The sequence below is a fragment of the Jaculus jaculus genome, chromosome 1, assembly GCF_020740685.1.
Source record: "Jaculus jaculus isolate mJacJac1 chromosome 1, mJacJac1.mat.Y.cur, whole genome shotgun sequence".
In the NCBI taxonomy this organism is placed as follows: Eukaryota; Metazoa; Chordata; class Mammalia; order Rodentia; family Dipodidae; genus Jaculus; species Jaculus jaculus.
Genome location: NC_059102.1, coordinates 177,932,206 through 177,953,478, shown reverse-complemented (window position 1 = coordinate 177,953,478; position 21,273 = coordinate 177,932,206). Strand labels below are relative to the sequence as shown.

Genomic DNA, 21,273 nt, shown 5'->3' with positions numbered 1-21,273 from the left:
ATATCTAAACTAGAAGACAAGATGACAGATCAAGAACAGCCCAACAAAGAGAAAAACAAATAGGAGGGTATGAATGAAAATTTCAAGACATCCAGGAAACAGTGAAGAGATCAAAAATAATACTTCAGGGTATAGTAGAAGGAGAAGAATTTCACTCCAAAGGCATAGTAGGTATTTTCAACAAAATCACAGGAGCAAATTTCCCCCAACTAGGGAAAGAGATGCCAATATAGATTTAGGAACCTTTAGAACACCAAACAGACAAAACCAGGAAAGAACCTCCCCTCACCATATTATAATTAAACTAGTAAACACACAAACCAAAGAAAATATATTGAAAGCAGTTAGAAAGAAATATCAAGTCACATTTAAAGGCAAGCCCATCAGGATAACAGCAATTTACTCAACACAAACTTTAAAAGTCAAAAAGGCTTGGAATGATGTATTGCAAATTCTAAAGGTTAACAACTGTCAACCAAGATTATTATATCCAGCAAAGCTAGCCATCCAAATTGACAGAGAAATCAGGACTTTCCACAACAAAAACAGGCTGAAGGAATATATGACCACCAAGCCATCTCTACAAAAAATACTTGAAGAAATCCTTCACACTGAAGAGAAAGAAAAGCACACACATGAGAAAACAGGAAAAAATAAACCATATTCAATAATAATAATAATAATATAAGAGAGTAAAGGAAAAACAAGCAGCACTACAAAGCAAGAAGAATGGCGAAAACAGGGGCTGGAGAGATTACTTAGCAGTTAGGGCACTTGCCTGTGAAACTTAAGAACCAGATTCAATTCTCCAGAACCCAAATAAACCAGATGCACATGATGGCACATGTGTCTAGAGTTTGTTTGCAGTGGCTAAAGGTCCCGGTACACCCATTTTTTTCCTCTCTCTCTAAATAAATAAATAATGTTAAAAAAATAGTGCCAGGCGTGGTGGTACACACCTTTAATCCCAGCACTTGGGAGGAAGGGGTAGGAGGACTGATATGGATTCAAGGCAACCAGGTCAGCCTGCTTGGGCTAGTGAGACCCTACCTTAAAAAAAAAAAAAAAAGAAAGAAACCTCTCCATAAAAGATAGACATTATCTTAGGTGAAAGGATGGAAAATGGTATTTTAAGCAAATGGGCCTAGAAAACAAGCAGATGTTGCTATACTAGTATCTAACAGGATAGAATTCAAACCAGCATTAGTTAGGAAAGATAAAGAAGCTCACTTTATATTGATTAAAGGAACAATTCAACAAAAGAACATTATAATTCTAAACATACACACACCTAACATGGGTACTCCCAATTTCATCAAACACTATCAGATTTCAGGTCACAGATAACACCAAACACAGTTGTAGTGGGTGACTTCAACACCCCATTCCCATCAACTGACAGGTCATCCCAGCAAAAAATAAACAGAGATGCATCTGAATTAAATGAGGTCATGGAAAAAATGGACCTAACAGATATCTATAGAACATCCCACCAAAATGCTGCAGAATACACATTCTTTTCAGTAGCACACAGGACATTCTGTAAAATAGACCACATATAGGGCTGGAGAGATGGCTTAGCAGTTAAGGCATTTGCCTGCAAAGCCTAAGGACCCAGGTTCAATTCCCCAGGACCCACATAAGCCAGATGCACAAGGTGGCACATGCATCTGGAATTTGTTTGCAGTAGCTGGAAGCCCTGGTGCACCCATTCTCTCTTACTCTGCCTCTTTCCCTCTCTCAAATAAATACATAAAAATAAGATATTTTAAAATAGACCATATATTAGTACACAAAGCAAATCTTAACAAATAGATGAAATAATTGTTTGTACTCTAACTGACCATAGTGGGATTAAACTACAAATAAACAGCAAGAAAAACTATACAGCATAGACAAAATCATGGAAACTAAACATTACACTACTAAATGATGAATGGATCATTGAAAAAAATCAAGAAAATAAGAAAATTCACCAGGTGTGGTGGCACAGCTGGTCATGGTGGTGCACACCTTTAATCCCAGCACTTAGTGGTAAGAGGATTGCTGTGAGTTTGAGGCCACCCAGAGACTACATAGTGAATTCCAGGTCAGCCTGGACTAGAACAAGATTTTACCTCAAAAAAAAAAAAAAAAAAAAAAAAAAAAAAACCCAAAAAATGAAGGCTGGGTGTGGTGGCGCACACCTTTAATCCCAGTACTCGGGAGGCAGAGGTAGGAGGATCGCCATGAGTTCGAGGCCACCCTGAGAATGCAGAGTGAATTCCAGGTCAGCCTGAGCTAAAGTGAGACCCTACCTACAAAAAAAAAGAAGAAGAAAAAGAAGAAACTTCATAGAATCAAATGATAACACAATGTACCAAAATTTCTGGTGAAATAACCTCAACAGACCTAAGTAAAACCTTTTTAACATTCTCCAGGAGCTATAGGAGAGTAAAGATTAACACAGAACAGTAGCTAAGACATCTGGTGTCAGTCTTTCCTTAAAGTCGAGGTAATCTGGTTCCAGGTACATGCTACATACCAACATCTGCTGCCTGCTCTGTGCTGACCAACAAATTCTGCTTTTGTAAACATGCTTACTTGCTCTTGCAAAATTAATTAAGGGGAAGGGGGGACAACTGAAGAATGAAGCACAGGAATGTGGTTTTTACCTGTAAAAACTCACTGTAGGCCAGGTGTGCTGGCGCACACCTTTAATCTCAGCACTCAGGAGGCAAAGGTAGGAGGATCACTGTGAGTTCAAAGCCACTTTGGGACTACATAGTGAATTCCAGGTCAGCCTGAGCTAGTGTGAGACTCTACCTCAGAAAACCAGAAAAAAAAAAAAAAAAGATACCAATAAAATTCAGAAAATCATAAGGACATACTTTAAAAAAAAAATTTTTTTTTAATTTTTTAAGGTAGGGTCTTGCGATCCTCCTACCTCTGCCTCCCAAGTGCTGGGATTAAAGGTATGTGCCACCATGCCTGGCTAAAAAAATAATAATAAAATTATATTTATTTATTTGAGAGAGAGAGAGATAGCCAGAAAGAGAGAATGGGCACACCCGGGCCTCCAGCCACTACATGCACCACCTTGTGCATCTGGCTTACGTGGGTCCTGGGTAATCGAACCTGGATCCTTTGGCTTTGCAGGCAAGCACCTTAACTGCTAAGCCATCCCTCCAGCCCAGGGCATACTTAAAAAAAATTACTAGTCAGGCATGGTGGTGCAAGCCTTTAATTCCAGCACTTAGAAGGCAGAGGTAGGTGGATCACCATGAGTTTGAGACTACCCTGAGACTACATAGTGAATTTCAGGTCAGCTTGAGCTAGAGTGAAACCCTACCTGGAAACCGCCCCCCCCCAAAAAAATGTATGTATCTATGTGTGTGTGTGTGTGTGTGTGTATTTGAGAGAGAGAGACAGAGACAGAGAAAATGGGTGCACCAGGGCCTCCAGCCACTGCAAATGAACTCGATGCATGTGCCACCTTGTACATCTGGTTTATGTGGGTCCTGGGGAATCAAACCTAGGTCCTTTGGCTTTGCAAGCAAATGCCTTAACTGTTAAGGCATCTCTCTAGAGCAGGACATACTTTTAAGAACATATACTCCATTAAGTTTGAAAATCTGAAAGATATGGCTGATTTCCTGTGGGTCCCTGGATCCTCGGGGCTGCGATTCCCCAAAGGCGTCAGGCAACAGTGGAGAGCAAGGTCGGTGATCGCAATGAAAGAACCACTTTCAGGAGGAAGTCTCTGTGAACAGCTCGGTTTACTCACTCCAGCATGTAGGGGGAGAGTCGGGTGATCTACGTAGTGGCGGGACGAGGGTCACAGGGGCTGGGCTGTGTGAAGGTGCTGGCTGATAAGGAGTTTCCTAGGCAAGTGACCAAAGGTCAGAGGGCTCTGGGCAAAGCCTCAGTTTAGGTGTGCTGGGCTTGGACAGGGAGTGACCTCCTGCAGCTCAGGGGTCTTTCACCATACCTAGCAGCTCAGGCCCGTCTCCTGAAGGCTCCAGCTTGTGCCTGGCAGTGCCCAACAATTTCCTAGATTTATGTGACCTACCAAAATTTAATCAAGATGAGATGAACCATTTAAATGGACTTATAACAAGCACTGAGATCAAAGCAGGTATAAAAAAAACTCTTCCACTCCCAGACACAAAATGGCCTGGCTATCCATGACCTCACTACCTACACAAGACCATCATAAGAGGAGGAAAAGATCATGACATCAAAATAAAAGAGAATGATTGAGAGAGGGAGGGGATATGACAGAGAATGGAGTTTCAAAGGGGAAAGTGGGGGGAGGGAGGGCATGACCATAGGATATTGTTTACAATCATGGAAGTTGTTAATAATAATAAAAAAAGAATGTCACATAACCTTAACAGATGAACTTCCAAAGCACTGTGTACCTTCTATTATCTTTGTTATCTCAATGTCAAAGAGGAAAAAAAAAATACATCTTTTTTTTTTTACTTCTAAAAAAAAAAAAAAACAAACTCCCAACCAGGCATGGTCCCAGCACTTGGGAGGCAGAGGTAGGAGGATTGCCATGAGTTCGAGGCCACCCTGAGACTAAATAGTGAATTCCAGGTCAGCCTGGACTACAGTGAGACCCTACCTTGCAAAACCAAAAACAACAACAACAACAAAACAAACAAACAAACAAAATGTCCCTCCCCAGATGGATTCACTGGTAAATTTTACCAGAACTAGATGGAAGACCCTATTGCTGAAGCCCACATGCTTGGGCAGCAGGTCACTAGAAATCAAGCTGGAGCTGAGCTCAAAACCTCTTCCCTGTGGACCAGCTGACAGAAAGCTGAAAAAAGAAAGAAAAAAAAGCTGGGAACCAGGCATGGTAGCACATACCTTTAATCCCAGCACTTGGGAGGCAGAGGTAGGAGGATTGCTGAGAATCTGAGGCCACCCTGAGACTACATAGTGAATTCCAGGTCAGCCTGAGCTAGAGTGAGGCCCTACCTCGAAAAAAACAAATATAAAAAAAGAGCTGAAACCAGGCATGGTGGTGCATGCCTTTAATCCAAGCACTTGGGAGGCAGAGGTAGGAGGATTGCTGTGAGTTCGAGGCCACCCTGAGACTCCATAGTGAATTCCAGGTCAGCCTGGGCTAGAGTGAAACCCTACCTTGAAAAAAAAAAAAAAAAGAGTTGAGGGCTGGAGGAATGGCTTAGTGGTTAAGGCGTTTGCCTGAAAGGCCAAAGGACCGAGGTTCGATTCTCCAGGACCCACGTTAGGCAGATGCACAAGGGGTGCACGTGTCTGGAATTCATTTGCAGTGGATGGAGGACTTGGCATGCTCATTCTCTCTCTCTCTCTTTATCTATATAACTATATCTATAATTAAATAAAATAAAACATTAAAAGAAAAGCTAAGGCTGGAAAGATGGCTTAGCAGTTAAGGCATATGCTTGTGAAGCCTGAGGACCCGGGTTTGATTCTCCAGGTCCCATGTAAACCAGATGCACATGGTGGCGCATGTGTCTGGAGTTCCTTTATAGTAGCTAAAGTCCCTGGCAGCCCATTCTTATTCATCCATCCATTCATTCTCTCTCTCTCTCTCTCCCCTCCCTCACTCCCTTCCTCTCTCTGTCTCTAATAAATAAAAACAAAATCTTTTTTAAAAAGCTACACTGCATGCAGCCCTATACAAAAGAGAAGTCATCAATGATGATGAACAGCAGTGGATATTGCAAGCCTTAAGATTGGCCAGCCAGGGGCTGGAGAAATGGCTTAGCGGTTAAGCGCTTGCCTGTGAAGCCTAAGGACCCCGGTTCGAGGCTTGGTTCCCCAGGTCCCACGTTAGCCAGATGCACAAGGGGGCGCACGCGTCTGGAGTTCGTTTGCAGAGGCTAGACGCCCTGGCGCGCCCATTCTCTCTCTCTCTCCCTCTATCTGTCTTTCTCTCTGTGTCTGTCGCTCTCAAATAAATAAATAAAAAATGAACAAAAAAAATTAAAAAAAAAAAAAAAAAGATTGGCCAGCCATGCCAAATGAGCCAACGGGTGCAACAGCGGCAGGTCTGTTATGGGGGAGACTAACTGCTCTCTAATTGGACTAGAGGCCCGCTTCAAGGAAGGGAATATATGTCTGGTACTGAAAACCTAGTCAAAAGCCTATAGTGGGAGAGGTCATGAGCCCTAGGGGAGTAATGCCTACTGTCTGGCTAAATGCATATATTATGGTCACAAACTGCCCCGGAAGCACTTTTCTTAATGTTAATATCCATATATTAATGCTACTCTCACTTTTAGGTTAGAGAAGTCTCTCTTTTCAGATGATGGTGACCACTGGGATGATTCAGAAGGCACCATAGTGCTGAGAAATGACAGAGGAATGTTCAAAACTGAGACATCTCTATCACACTATCCAAGACTTCAGGGTCCATTGTAGAAGAGGTGGTGGAACGAATATAAGAGCCAAAGGAAGGGTAGGATTGCTTACAATGCAAACTTCCAGTTGCAAAATGGCCTGGATATCCATAACCTCACAGTGCCTGGCACTACCTACACAAGACCTTCATAATAGGAGGAAAAGATGATGACATCAAAATAAAAGAGACTAATTGAGGGGGGGATATAATGGATGGTGGATTTGTGAAGGGGAAAGTGGGAGAGGGGAAGGAAGGGAATTATCATGGTTTATTGACTAGACTTAAAAAAATTGTCAATAAAAAGTTTCAAAAAAGAAGAGAAAGGGGTATGGTGGCACATGCCTTTAACCTCAGCACTTGGGAGGCAGAGGTAGGAGGACTGTCATGAGTTCGAGTCCACATTGAGACTATATAGTGAATTCGAGGTCAGCCTGGGCTACAGACCCTACCTCAGGAAAAAAAAAAAGAAAGTATTAGTGCTCCCATGAATAAGCCTGGAAGTCAAGGAGAGGAGTACCAAAGGCTGGCCTAGGTGAATGGTGACATCTTTACCATTTACTGACCATGTGCAGCTGGCTGAAGAGGACACAGATCGTCTATGGGGGATGGAAAGATGGCTTAGTGGTTAAGGTACTTGCCTGTAAAGCCAAAAGACCCAGGTTTGATTCCCTAGGATCCACATAAGCCAGATATACAAGGTGGCCCATGCATCTAGAGTGTGTACATTCTCTCTCTCTTTCTCAAATAAATAAATATAAATAAAATACTAAAAAAAGAGAATCATCTGTAGTCACTGGACTAACTTTGAACCCATGTGAAGCTCTTCAATGTAGTACTATCATATTTCTCTCTCTCTCTCTCTCTATATATATATATATATATATGTGTGTGTGTGTGTGTGTGTGTGTGTATGTGTATATATATATACATATATATATATACACACACACACACATACACACACACACACACACACACACACACACATATATATATATATATATGTATATATATATATATTCTTGCAAGCAGAGACAGACAGAATGGGTGCTCCAGTGCCTCTAGCCACTGCAAATGAACTCCACATGCATGCATTACTTTGTGCATGTGGCTTACATGGGTACTGGGGAATCAAACCCAGGCCGTTAGGCTTTGCAGGCAAGTGCCTTAACCACTAAGCAGTCTCTCCAGCCCTATTTCTCTTTTATTTGAGCTGGGCATGGTGGTGTATGCCTTTAATCCCAGAACTTGGGAAAGGTAGGAGGACTGCAGTAAGTTTGAGGCCACCCTGAAAATACATAGTGAATTCCAAGTCAGCCTGGGCTAGTGCAGACCGTACCTTGAAAAACAACAACAACAAAAGCAAAAAAAAAAATAATGAAAAATTAAAAAATTTATATTTACAAGCAGTTCTATTAACTTTCATGCCAATATATTACTGCTACTTTCACTTTTGGTTAGAGAAGCTTCTCTTAGATGGTAGTAATCTTGGGATGACTTAAAAGGCACCATGGTGCTGAGAAGTGAGAGGAGTGCTCAGCACTGAAATATCTCTGTCACACCTTCAAAGGCTCAGAATCCATTACGGAAGAGGTGGTGGGAAGAATGTAAGGGTCAAAGGCAGGGGAGGACTATTTACAATGCAGCGGTTCAGATACAAGTTGACCCCACAGTGACTAGCATTACCTTCTCAAGGCCCTCATAATAGGAGGAAAAGATGATGACATCAAAGTATATAAAAGACTATTTGAGAGGGAGAGGATATGTCGGAGAGTGGATTTGTGAAGGGGAAAGTGGGGGAGGGAATTGTGGTTTATTGTCTATAATTGTGGAAGTTGTCAATAAAAATTTTTAAACAATAAAAAGAAAAAGAAAATAGACTCCAGATGCATGTGCCACTGTGTGCATCTGGCTTTCTGTGGGTACTGGGGAATTGAACGTAGGTAGTTAGACTTTCTAGGCAAGCGCATTAACCATTGAGCAATCTCTCTAGCCTTATTTCTCTTTTTGTACATGTGTGTGTTCACGTGTGTGGGTGCACATGTGCCAATGTATGTGGAGACAAAAAGTTGACATCATGTATTTTTCTTTTTTTTTTTTTTTTTGGTTTTTCGAGGCAGGGTCTCACTCTAGCTCAGGCTGGCCTGGAATTCACTATGTAGTCTCAGACTATCCTCAAACCCATGGTGATCCTCCTACCTCTTCCTCCCAAGTAAGGTGTGGCCACCATGCCTGGCTCGCTCTTTCTTTCTTTTTCTCTCTCTCTCTCTTTTTCAATTTTAGCTATTTACTTGTGTTTGTGTGTGTGTGTGTAGGTGCTCCATGACCTCTTACTGCTATACATGAACACCATACACTTGTGCCCCCCCAAAAAAGATTTTTATTTAATTCTATTTATTTTGAGATAGAGAAAGAGACAGAGAGAGAATGGGGTGGGCATGCCAGGGCCTCCAGCCACTACGAATGGACTCCAGATGCACGTGCACCCTTGTGCATCTGGCTTTATGTGGGCACTGGGGAGTAGAACCTGGGTCCTTAAGCTCCACAGGCAAATGCCTTAACTGCTAAGCCATCTCTCTAGCCCTTGCGCCACTTTTTGCATCTGGCTTACATGGGCAGCTTGGGAATTAAACCCAGTCTGGCAGGGTTTGCAAGCAAGGGCCTTTAACCACTGGGCAATCCTTCTAACCCTCTAGACATCATATATATATATATATATATTTGAGAGAAAGATGCAGGTGGGGGTGGGCAGAGAGAGAGAGAGAATGGGTGCATCAGGGCTTCTAGCCACTGCAAACTAACTCCAGATGCATGCACCATTTTGTGCATCTGGCTTACACAGGTCCTGGGGAATTGAACCAAGGTCCTTTGGCTTTGCAGGCAAGCACCTTAACCACTAAGCAACCTCTCCAGCCTCCCCGCTTTTTTTTGAGGTTGAATCTCACACTAGTCCAGCCTGACCTGGAATTCACTATGTAGTCTCAGGGTGGCCTTGAAGTCATGGCAATCCTCCTACCTCTGCCTCCCAAGTGCTGGGATTAAAGGCGTGTGCCACCACACCTGCCTTTTTTTTTTTTTTTTAATGTTTATTTATTATGAGGAAGGAGAGAGAGGGAGGGAGGCAGAGGGAGAATATGGGCATGCTATGGCATCTTGTCACTGCAAATGAACTCCAGATGCATGTAACACTTTGTGCATTTGGCTTTATATGGATACTAGAGAACTGAACATAGGCCAACAGACTTTGCAAGCAATGCCTTTAACTGCTGAGATCCCAGTCCCTCCAGACATTCTTAAAACTCCATTTTTACCTTGCTTTGGTCAGGATCACAGAAATCCAGAAGAGTGTCACAGACATGATAACCTACAGACTTTAGATCATCAATGGTAAAGTGAGTGTCTCTTTTATTACCTGTGGGGGGAAAACAAACAAACAAAAAACACATTGACAAACATTTCTTTTTTTTTTTTTCAATGTAAAAGTCATGTAAAATTTTAATGATTTGGTTGAATACATCAGGATCTAGATTTTTCTGAAACAACATCAGGTATAAGGATGGTTCCATCTGCTTAAGGGAAAAAAGCTGGAAAATTAAATTGTGAAGAAAAGAAAACTGAATTGTGATAGCATTCATGTTATACAAAATATATAGTATTTGCTTAAAGATAATTACCATGTACAAATACTTAATGACTTAAAGCCATACTTAAATACAGCTATGAGGAAAGAATAAAGGGAACTATGAGGTAATTACTGTTCTAGCCAGAAATTCTCATTAGCAGAAGTGATAGGTGACACCCCAAGAGAGACAAGAACCAGACAGCTCCCAAGCCACAGTAACTACAAGTAGAGATTTTTGTTTGTTCAGCTTTGGGTTTCGTTTTTTTTTGTTTTTTGGCGTTGTTGTTTTTTTGCTTTTTTTGTTTTATTTTGGACAAACATTTCTTATTAAATCCTAAGGACTGGTCAGAAGTGGTGGTGCACTTTCTTAATCCCAGCGAGAACAATACCCTACCAAAAAAAAAAAAAAAAAAAAAAAATCCACTGGGTGTGTGGCACATGCCTTTAATCCCAGCACTCAATAGGCAGAGGTAGGAGGATCACTGTGAGTTAGAGGCCAGCCTGGGACTACAGAGTGAGTTCCAGATCAGCTTGGGCTAGAGTGAGACCCTACCTCATAAAAACAAAACAAAACCAAGAATTTCTAATGACTGGGGCTAGAGAGAAGGATTAGTTGTTAAAGGTGCTTGCTTGTAAGTCCTGCCTGTCTAGGTTAAATTTTCCAGCTACCCATGTAAAGCCAGGTAGGTGTTTGTTTATGACTAGAAGAGGCCCTGGTGTATGCATACATACATGCACACATGTGTACATACATAAACAAATAATATTTTAAAAGTATTTTGTCAATTTTTTAAGATTTATTTTTATTTATTTATTTATTAGAGACAGACATAGGGGAGAGAGATAAAGAATGAGTAAGAATGGGCGCACCTCTAGCCACTGTAAATGAATTCCAGATGCATGCACCCCTATGTGCATCTGGCTTATGTGGGACCTGGAGAGTTGAACCTGGGTCTTTAGGCTTCACAGGCATGCACCTTAACCGCTAAGCCATCTCTTCAGCCCAAACAAATAAATAATCTTAACGACTGAATAGCTTCTTTAAAAAAATTCCACCCCTGGGCTGGAGAGATGGCTTAGCAGTTAAGGCACTTGCCTGATAAGACTAAGGACCCATGTTCGACTCTTCAGATCCCACGTAAGCCAGTTGTACAAAAGTGAGGCAAGCACAAGGTTGCACATGAACACTAGGTGGCACAAGTGTCTGTTGTTTGATTACAGTGGCTGAGGCCTGGCAAGCCAATTCTCTTTTTCTCTTGCTCTCTAAAAAATAAAATAAGTAAAAAAAGAAAAATTCCACCCCTGATGCTAGAACCGCATGTTTCTGAAAAGGGGCACTCTCCCATATTTAGTTTGATTCAGAAGAATCTTTATTTATTTATTTGCATGTGTGTGTGTGCACATGCACACACTAGGGGCTCTTGCTGCTGCTAACAAATGCAAGAGACTTGGGCCACTTTTTGCATCTGGCTTATGTGTATGGTTTAGGGATTAAGTCTGGGCTGTAGGGCTTTGCACACAAGTGCCTTTAACCACTGAACAAGCTTCCCAACCCTCAGAAGAATCTTGTTTTTTTAAACTTTTTTTTATTCATTGTTTATTTATTTGAGAACGACAAGTTGGGAGAGAGAGAGAGAGAGAAAATGGGTGTGCCAGGGCCTCCAGCCACTGCAAACGAGCTCCAGACACATGTGCCCCCTTGTGCATCTGGCTAACGTGGGTCCTGGGGAATAGAGCCAGTGTCCTTAGGCTTCACAGGCAAGCGCTTGACTGCTAAGCCATCTCTCCAGCCCTCAGAAGAATCTTTGACATGAAAAAAGTTTAGTTTACTGATGGCTGTAATTACTGAAGTTTTATTTTGTGGTAGGTATTGTCTCATTAAACAGTATCCATTAGGTAGGTACTATCACTGCCAGTTAGAAGGACTATGTATCCCAAAGAGGTTAAATAATTTACACAGGATGGCAGAAATCATACATGCATCTGAATTCCAATCCTCCATCTGCCTGATTTCAGGTCCTGAGCAACCAGTATGCTAGAGTGCTCCATGAAAAATGTACTTCACATTAGTACTTAGGGTAATTAGAGTTAGCCTAAGGCTAGTAAGAAAGACACCTAAATCTCTCCAACATCCCCAGTCAGGTGCTGTGCCTCCTGTCTTACCTAGGGTAGACCCACCAAAGGTGGTCTCCAGGGTGTAGCTGTTTAGGATTCCCATTCGCCACATCACAACTCGTCCTGTTCCTTCTTTGCTCTTCTGGACCTTAAAGTTACAACTGCGAAAAGAGAACTAAGGAGAAATCCAAGTTATTTGTTAATTATAAATTGCAAATCTGAGTTTCTTTTTCTTTTTTCTTTTTCTTTTTTTCCAAGTAGGGTCTTGCTCTAGCCCAGGCTGACCTGAATCCACTATGTAGGCTCAAGATGGACTCAAACTTGTGGTGATGCTCATACCTCTGCCTCCCAAGTGCTGGGATTAAAGGTGAGTAACACCACATCCGGCTCTGAGATTTTTTTCTTCATATTTTAAAAATTTTACTTATTTCAAAAATTATTTTTTTAAACTATATCACAGGCTGGAGAGACGGCTTAGCAGTTAAGGCACATGCCTGCAAAGCCTAAGGACCCTGGCTTGATTCTCCAGGTCCCACATAAGCCAAATGCACATGGTGACGCATGCATCTGGAGTTCATTTGCAGTGGCTGGAGACCCTGGCACACCCATTCTCACTCTCTCTCTCCTTGCTGTAATAAATAAATAAATAAATAAAAATCTTTAAAAAAAAAAACTGTATCACTTTAAAAAATTTTTTTAGAGAGTGCAAGAGAGAGGGACACAGAGAGAGAAAATTGGCGCAGCAGGCCTCAGCCACTGCAATTGAACTCCAGACACTTGCGCCACCTAGTGGGCACGTGAGACCTTGTCCTTGCCTCACCTTTGTGCCATCTCTCCAGCCCCTGAGACGCATTAATATGGAACAAGCATGGTTCTCTTAGGGGTTCCATGTATTATTTCTTAACATTTACTAATTGTGGACTGGAGAGATGGTTTAGTGGTTGAGGTGCTTGCCTGCAAAGCCAAAGGACCCACGTTCGATTCCCCAGGACTAACATAAGCCAGGCATACGAGGTGGCACATGCACCTGGAGTTTGTTTGAAGCTGCTGGAGACCCTGGTGTGCCCATTCACTCTCTGTCAAAGGAATAAATAAAAATTAAAGAGTTTAAAAAATCATGGGCTGGGTTTGACTATCCAGATCCCACACAGCACACAAGGTTGCACATGTACACAAGATGGTAAACATGTTTGGAGTTTGATTGCAATGCCTGTAGGCCCTGGTGGGCAAATTCTTTCTCTTTCTCTCAAAAAAAAAAAAAAAAAAAAAGAAAGTTGGGGCTGGAGAGATCGCTTAGCAGTTAAAGAACTTGCCTGCAAAACCTAAGGACCCAAGCTTGATTCTCCATATCCCATGAAAGCTAGATGCATCCATCTGGAGTTTGTTTGTAGTAGCTGGAGGCCCTAGCACGCCCATTCTCTACCTCCCCCTCCTTCGCCCCTCCTCTTTCTCTCTCTCTCTCCCTCTGTCTAATAAATAAACAAAAATAAAATATTTTTTAAAAAATTACTAATTGTGAGAGATGTCAAAAGATATTGTGGGAATCCAGGCATGGAAGTTCATACCTTTAATCCCAACACTCAGGAGGCAGAGGTAGGAGGACTGCCATGAGTTCAAGGCTACCTGAGACTACATAGTAAATTCCAGGTCAGCCTGGGCTAGAGCGAGATTCTACCTTGAAAAACTGAAAAAGAAGAAACAGGAGAAGGAGGAAGAAGAGGAGGAGAAGGTGAAGATGATGATGATATTCTGGGGCTGGAGAGATGGCTTAGTGGTTAAGACGTTTGCCTGCAAAGCCAAAGGACCCAGGTTCGATTCCCCAGGACCCACGTTAGCCAGATGCACAAGGGGGCGTACACATCTGGTGTTCATTTGCAGTAGCTGGAGTCCCTGGCACACCCATTTGCTTTCTCTTTCCTCTCCCTCTTTCTCTGTCAAACAGATATATAAATAAATAACAACAACAACAACAAAAAAGGATGGCGGCATACTAGCCATACCAAAGCAGCCTAGGGAGGGAAATAAACAGAAACACAGTAAAATACACTGAAATACTGAAAACTGAAGGTGCATAGGTTATTATCAACCACATCTGTGAGGGAGGAGAGACCAAGATCTTCCAAAAAGGAGGAAACCAGCCGTAAGGCGCCTGTGGCCACATGGCCAGCCAGCTGGCGGCACAGAGCGGCGGGAGCTGAAACAGGATAAAGGGATTTTCCTCTCACATCACACACAATGTCAAGAAACTTGAAGAGGAGACAGTGGGACCAGCTGAGCTGCTCCTGTAGGACTCCAGGCACCCAGCATAGCATCCCATCCCCCAAGTGGTCAGGGCCGTGAATGTCCAGAGAACTCATTCACCCCTGGCCGCCCTGCACCATGAGGGATCAAGGTGGGCACACAGCATTGGTGAGATGGGAAGCCATCCCAAAATGTAACAGGGCTACTTCTACAACACCGGATACATAGGCCTGCTCTAGAATGCTAATCTCTCCTTCTATATCAGGAAAGGTTATGTATTACATTTTTTAAAGATTTTGATTTATTTATTAGAGATAGACAGGGGGAGAGAGAGAGTAAGAATGGGCATGCCAGGGCCTCTAGCCACTGCAAACAAACTCCAGAAGCATGCACCACCATGTGCATCTGGCTTATGTAGGACCTGAAGAATTGAACCTGGGTCCTTAGGCTTCGCAGGCAAGTGCCTTAACCACTAAGCCATTTCTCCAGCCCTATGTATTACATTTGAATGATATATTCTTGGTTGGCTTTACTCTTCTCAAATAAGCTGTATTTCTCTTAATGGTCATACCCATATATTAATGCTACTCTCACTTTTGGTAACAGAACCTTCTCTTTTTAGATGGCAGTGACCTTGGGATGACTAAGAAGGCACCATGGTGCTGAGAAGTGACAGAGGAGTGCTCATCACTGAATCATCTTATCACTCCTTCCAAGGCTTAGGGTCCATTGCAGAAGAGATGGCAGAAAGAATGTAAGAACCAATGGAAGGAAAGGACTGTTTATAATGCACTCTTCCAGACATAAAATGACCTGGATATCCATGACCTCATAGTGCCCAACACTACCTACACAAAACCATCATAATAGGAGAAAAAATGATGACTAAAAGACTGACTGAGGGCTGGAGAGATGGCTTAGCAGTTAAGTGCTTGCCTGTGAAGTCTAAGGACCCCGGTTTGAGGCTTGATTCCCCAGGACCCACATTAGCTAGATGCATAAGGAGGCACATGCGTCTGGAGTTTGTTTGCAGTGGCTGGAGGCCCTGGTGCGCCCATTCTCTATCTGCCTCTCTCTCTCTGTCTGTCACTCTCAAATAAATAAATAAAAATAAACAAAAAAAATTTTAAAAAAAGACTGACTGAGAGGGGGAGGGGATATGATGGACAGTGGAGTTGCAAAGGGAAATTGGGAGGAGGGATCAAATTATAATTGTTTATTGTCTCTTATTATGGAAGCTGTCAAAAAAATAATGCTGGGCATGGTGGCACATGCCTTTAATCCCAGCACTCGGGAGACAAACGTAGGAGGATTGCTGTGAGTTTCAGGCCATCCTGAGATTACACAGTGAATTGCAGGTCAGCCTGGACTAGAGTGAAACCTTGCCTCGAAAGACCCCCCCCCCAATAAATAAATAAATAAATAATAAAATAAAATAATGAAAGAAAAAATGTTGTGGGCCAGGTGTGGTGGTGCACGCCTTTAATACCAACACCTGAGAGGCAGAAGTAGGAGGATCAAGGCCAATCAGACTACATAGTAGTGATGGTTAAGTTTTGTATCAACTTGATCTGCTTAGGAATCCACAGACATTACTCATAAGTGGGTCTCTGAGGTTGCTTCCAGGAAGTATTAGCTAAAGGAAGAATTCCTTCCCCCAGTGTGAGCCCTTCCCGCAGAGTGGGTGAACCCTTTGGAGAGGGGGGGCTTTATCTAAGGAAGTTCCAGGAAGGAAAAGATCCCTTCCTTCCACCTATCTGCAGGTGCTGCTTGTTGCTTTCCAGTGTGGACTGAAGAGCAGTGTCTCTCCAGGACGCCTCCAGGTCTTCAGTGCCAGATGGGGACTGCTGAGGCATCCGGCCTAGTACACTGAGCAGCTACCAGGTTCGTCGTCTCTCAGGTCTACAAACTGCTACTGTAAGACTGCCATAAATTAATCCAATAAATTCCTCCCCCCATTTTTTTTTTTTTTTTTTTTTTTTTTGTTTTTCGAGGTAGAGTCTCACTCTAGCCCAGGCTGACCTGGAATTCACTATGTAGTCTCAGGGTGGCCTCGAACTTACAGCGATCCCCCTACCTCTGCCTCCCGAGTGCTGGGATTAAAGACATGTGATTCATTCTATGGGTTCTGTTCCTCTAGAGAACCCTAATACAATAGTGAATTCCAGGTCAGCCTGGGCTAGAGTGAGACCCTACCTCGAAAAATCACCAAAATAAGATAAAAAAATAAATAAAAAGCAATTTTCTTTTCTTTTTTATTTTTCTTTACTTATTTGCAATCAGAGAGAGAGAGAGATGGAGAATGGGCACACAAGGGCCTGTAGCCGCTGAAAATAAATTCCAGATGCATGGACCATTGTGCCTCTGGCTTTATATGGGTATTAGGTGATTAAACCTGGGTCATTAGGCTTTGCAGGCAAGTTCCTTAACTGGTGAGCCATCTCTCCAATCCATAAAAAGCATTTTTTTTTTTTTTTTGAGGTAGGGTTTCACTCTAGTCCAGGCTGATCTGGAATCTATTATGTAGTCTCATTAACTCGTGGTGATCCTCCTACCTCTGCCTCCCAAGTGCTGGGATTAGAGGTGTGTATAATTCACATACCTTAAAATACCTTAAAATTAATTCATTTAAAATATACAATTTGTGGCTGGAGAGATGGCTTACTGGTTAAGGCATTTGCCTGCAAAGCCAAAGGACCCAAGTTTAATTCCCTAGGACCCACGTTAGCCAGAGGCACAAGGGGGTACACACATCTGGAATTTGTTTGCAGTGGCTGGAGGCCCTGGCGTGCCCATTGTCTCTTTCTTTCCCTGTCAAATAAAGAAATAAGTAACATTATATTAAAATATACAATTTGTTGGGAAGGTGGTGCACACCTTTAATCCCAGCATTCAGGAGGAGTTCGAGACCAACCTGAAACTGCGTAATGAATTCCAGGTCAGCCTTGGTTAGAGTGAAACCCTACCTCGGAAAACAAAAACAAAACAAAACAAAAGGCCAGGCACGGTGGTGCACGCTTTTAATCCCAGCACTTCAGAGGAAGAGGTAGAGGACTGACAACAATCCAAGGCCACCCTAAGACTACATAATGAATTTCCGGTCAGCCTGGGCTACACTGAGACCCTACCTTGAAACCCCCCCAAAAAAGGGGGAGCTGCAGAAATGGTTCAATGTTTGAGGCTTGCCTGCAAAGCCTAATGCCCCAGGTTCAATTTCCCAGTACCTATGTAAAGCCAGATGCACAAAATGTTACATGTATTTAGAGTTTGATTGCAGTAGCTAGAGGCCCTGACACATGCCTATTCTCTTTCTCTCCCCTTGCAAATAAATAAATAAATACAAACAAAAAGGGCTGGAGAGATGGTTTGGAGGTTAATGTGCTTTCTGACAAAGCCAAAGGACCCAGGTTTGATTCCCCAGTACCCAGATAAAGCCAGATGCACAAGGTGGTGCCTGTGTCTGAAGTTTGTTTGCAGTGGCTGGAGGCCTTGGTGTGCCCATTCTCTTTCCCTCTCTATTTTTTTTTCTCTCTCTCCTTCTGTCAGATAAATAAATACTTAAATAAAATACCATATATGTATGTGTACACACACACACACACACACACACACATGCATGCATGCATGCAGCTGGTGTGGTAGCGCATGCTTTTAGTCCCAGCACTTGGGAGGAAGAAGTGGAGGACCGCTGTAAATTTGAGGCCGCCTTGAGATTACATAGTGAATTCCAGGTCAGACTGAGCTAGAGCAAGAGGCTACTTCAACAAAACAAAACAAAAAATCTGTTGTGGCCAGACAAGCCTAGAATCCCAGTTCTGAGGTTGGGCAGAAACTGGGGTTCATTGGTCAGCCAATCTAATTAAAAAGCAGCAGTTCCAGGTAGTGAGAGACTCTTTCTCAAGGAAAGAATATATAAAAACACACACCAAAAAGAAAAAAAAAATGCAAAAGCAATGGAGGATACCTGGCGTTAGACTCTGGCCTCCTCACCCGTGCACATAGAGCACATGTATCTGTGCACACATATGTATATGTGCACATACTATATATGCTATATATGAACATGCTCAATACACACAATTTTTTTTTTCAAGGTAGAGTCTCACTCTAGTCCAGGCTGACCTGGAATTCACTATTAGTCTCAGGGTGGCCTCGAGCTCATGGCAATCCTACCTCTGCCTCCCGAGTGCTGGGATTAAAGGCGTGCACCACCATGCTCAGCTCATATACAATTTTTTTTAAATTACACATTTTAATGGTTTAATATATTTACAAAGTTGTTTAACTGTTACCACAATTTAAGTTTAGAATATTTCTCCTATCACTCAAGGCCGAAGGTATATTATATACTTGGCTGGCACCCAGATTCAGTCTCAAAAATGTAGAAAAAGAGCTGAGTGTGGAGGCACATGCCTTTAATCCCAGCACTTGGGAGGCAGAGGTAGGATTGCTGTGAGTTTGAGGCCAGCCTAAGACTCCATTATAAATCCAGATCAGCCTGGGCTAGAGAGACCCTACCTCGAAAAATGAAAAAAAAATCGCCTTTTCTGAACACTGCATGTAACAGAATCATCGAATGTGTGGCTTCTTGTGTTCTGGCTCCCTTCACTTAGCTTAGTCTACTCAAGGTTCGTCTTTGTCCTAGCCTATCAGCACTAAAACCTCATGCTATTTCAAATAATATTCCACTGAATGGATATTCCACATGATGTTCATCTATTCATCAGCTCATGGGACACAGCAATTTTCTTTTAGGTTTTCCAAGATGGGATCTTGCTGTAGCCCAGTTTGGCCTGGAATTCTGCAACCATGTAGTCTCAGGTGGCCTTAAACTCACAGCGATCCTCCTATCTCTGCCTCCCGAGTGCTATGTAAAGCCAGATGCACAAAATGTTACATGTATTTAGAGTTTGATTGCAGTAGCTAGAGGCCCTGACACATGCCTATTCTCTTTCTCTCCCCTTGCAAATAAATAAATAAATACAAACAAAAAGGGCTGGAGAGATGGTTTGGAGGTTAATGTGCTTTCTGACAAAGCCAAAGGACCCAGGTTTGATTCCCCAGTACCCAGATAAAGCCAGATGCACAAGGTGGTGCCTGTGTCTGAAGTTTGTTTGCAGTGGCTGGAGGCCTTGATTAAAGCATGCATCACCATGCCTGGCCCAATTTTTTTTTTCTTTTATTGAAACCAGGTCTCACTCTATAGCCCAGGCTGGCCTTGAACTCATGGTGATTCAGCTGCCTCAACCTGGGAATATAAGCATGAGCTAACATGCTAGCCTCAAACACAGTAATTGTTTTCTTTTTTCAAGGCAGGGTCTGTAGTCCTAGGCTGACCTTAACTCACAGCAATCCTTCTACCTCAGCCTCCTGAATGCTGGTATGAAAAGTGTACACCACCATGACCAGCCATATTCAATATTTCTTTTTGTTTTTATTTGCTTATTTATATACTTATTTGCTTATTATTTGCAAGCAGAGACAGACAGAGAGAGAGAGAGAGAGAGAGAAAGAATGGGCCTGCAAGAGTCTCTTGCCACTGCAAATGAACTCCAGATGCATGTGCCACATAGTGCATTTGACATCACGTAGAGAGGAATCTAACCCCAGCCAGCGAGCTTTGCAAACAAGTGTCTTTAACCATTGAGCCATTTCCCCAACTCAGACACAATAGTAATTCTTAAAGCTGCGTCACTTTTCTTGACCTCTAAACTGCTGGGATATACAGAGCAACACAAATAGTCAATAGAACACTTCATCCAGGGAAGCAGTCCATTCCCTTATCCCTCAGTCAATGATCACAAAACGATGGCACGTCCTTACCTTGTCTGGTGCATTTTTGCTTAACATTAGAGGAAAAACTCGCTCGTGAAGCCAGTGCTGGCAGTCCTTGGTGTTACAGCCATATAGGAAGATGTTGTTCTTGCGGCTGTGCCCATGGAAATCACAATACAGGAGAATCTCTCTTTCGTCCAGAACTCTATTTTGGGGCAAACAAAGCACTTGGTGGACATCCACACATATGTAAATAATTGAGGTCATCTAGATTCTCTTTTGTATAGCTGCGGATACCTTCCCTCCCAAGAGAATCTCAACTCTGATGTCCTTCTGTAAATCCTCCCTGCCATCCTCAGTCACTGCTAAAAACGTGTCACCAACATCTGACCTCTGCCAGTCAGATGGACTTCAAATGAAAAACGTCTGATGTGGGATGCGCCGGTGAGCAGGCCTGTCTATGCAAGTTGACAAGGAAGTGGAGAAACCTACTGAAACAAAGTCTGCCACGGTGAGCAGACCTGTGAAGGGGGTGGAGTGGGGGAGCGGGACAGAAAGGCGATTGTTACAGGAAAGAAGCAAGAAAGTTCTGGCTCCTGACTTTGCGAACCAGTTCCTGCAAGGCTCAGCAATTCTGTTTCTCTTTCTCCCCCCGCTCTCCGAGGTCGGGTCTCACTCTAGCTCAGGCTGACCTGGAATTCATGCCGTAGTCTCAGGCTGGCCTCGGACTTCCAGCTACCCTCCTACTCCTGCCTAAGAGCTGGGATTGAGAGCGCGTGCTGCCACATCCAGCTCTTTGTCTCCGGATCGCCCACCATCCTTACTGCTGCTCTCTAAACGTGTTCCCCTTCTTCAGGATGATGACGTACGATGGGCGGATGATAGATAAGAATCATAATGACAGACACATTTATATGTGTTGGGCACCATGCTAAATAGATCACGGATATTTTTATTGCTACCATTCTACAGATGAAAAGAAAGGTAGAACTTAAAATATCTACCCTGTCACTTACTAGCTGTATGACCTTATTCAAGTTATTTAGCATTTCTGGTCTTCCATTTCCCTATGTTGTATACGACAAGATGTAACCCGCTACTGTTAATGCACAGATTAAATGGGTCAATGTATAAA

General features: G+C 42.8%; 1 protein-coding gene across 4 annotated transcripts in view; it reads right to left on the bottom strand.

Annotated features, from left to right (window-relative positions):
- Agbl2 (AGBL carboxypeptidase 2) overlaps positions 1–21,273 on the bottom strand; it is a 72,527-nt gene that overhangs the window by 28,037 nt on the left and 23,217 nt on the right. For all 4 annotated transcript variants that reach the window (XM_045161545.1, XM_045161519.1, XM_045161527.1 and 1 more), the window contains 3 exons: positions 20,187–20,343; positions 12,171–12,297; positions 9,697–9,797 (listed from right to left, as the gene is read on the bottom strand). In XM_045161545.1, the coding sequence (XP_045017480.1) occupies positions 9,697–9,797; positions 12,171–12,297; positions 20,187–20,343 (385 nt within the window). The remainder of the gene's footprint in view (positions 1–9,696; positions 9,798–12,170; positions 12,298–20,186; positions 20,344–21,273) is intronic.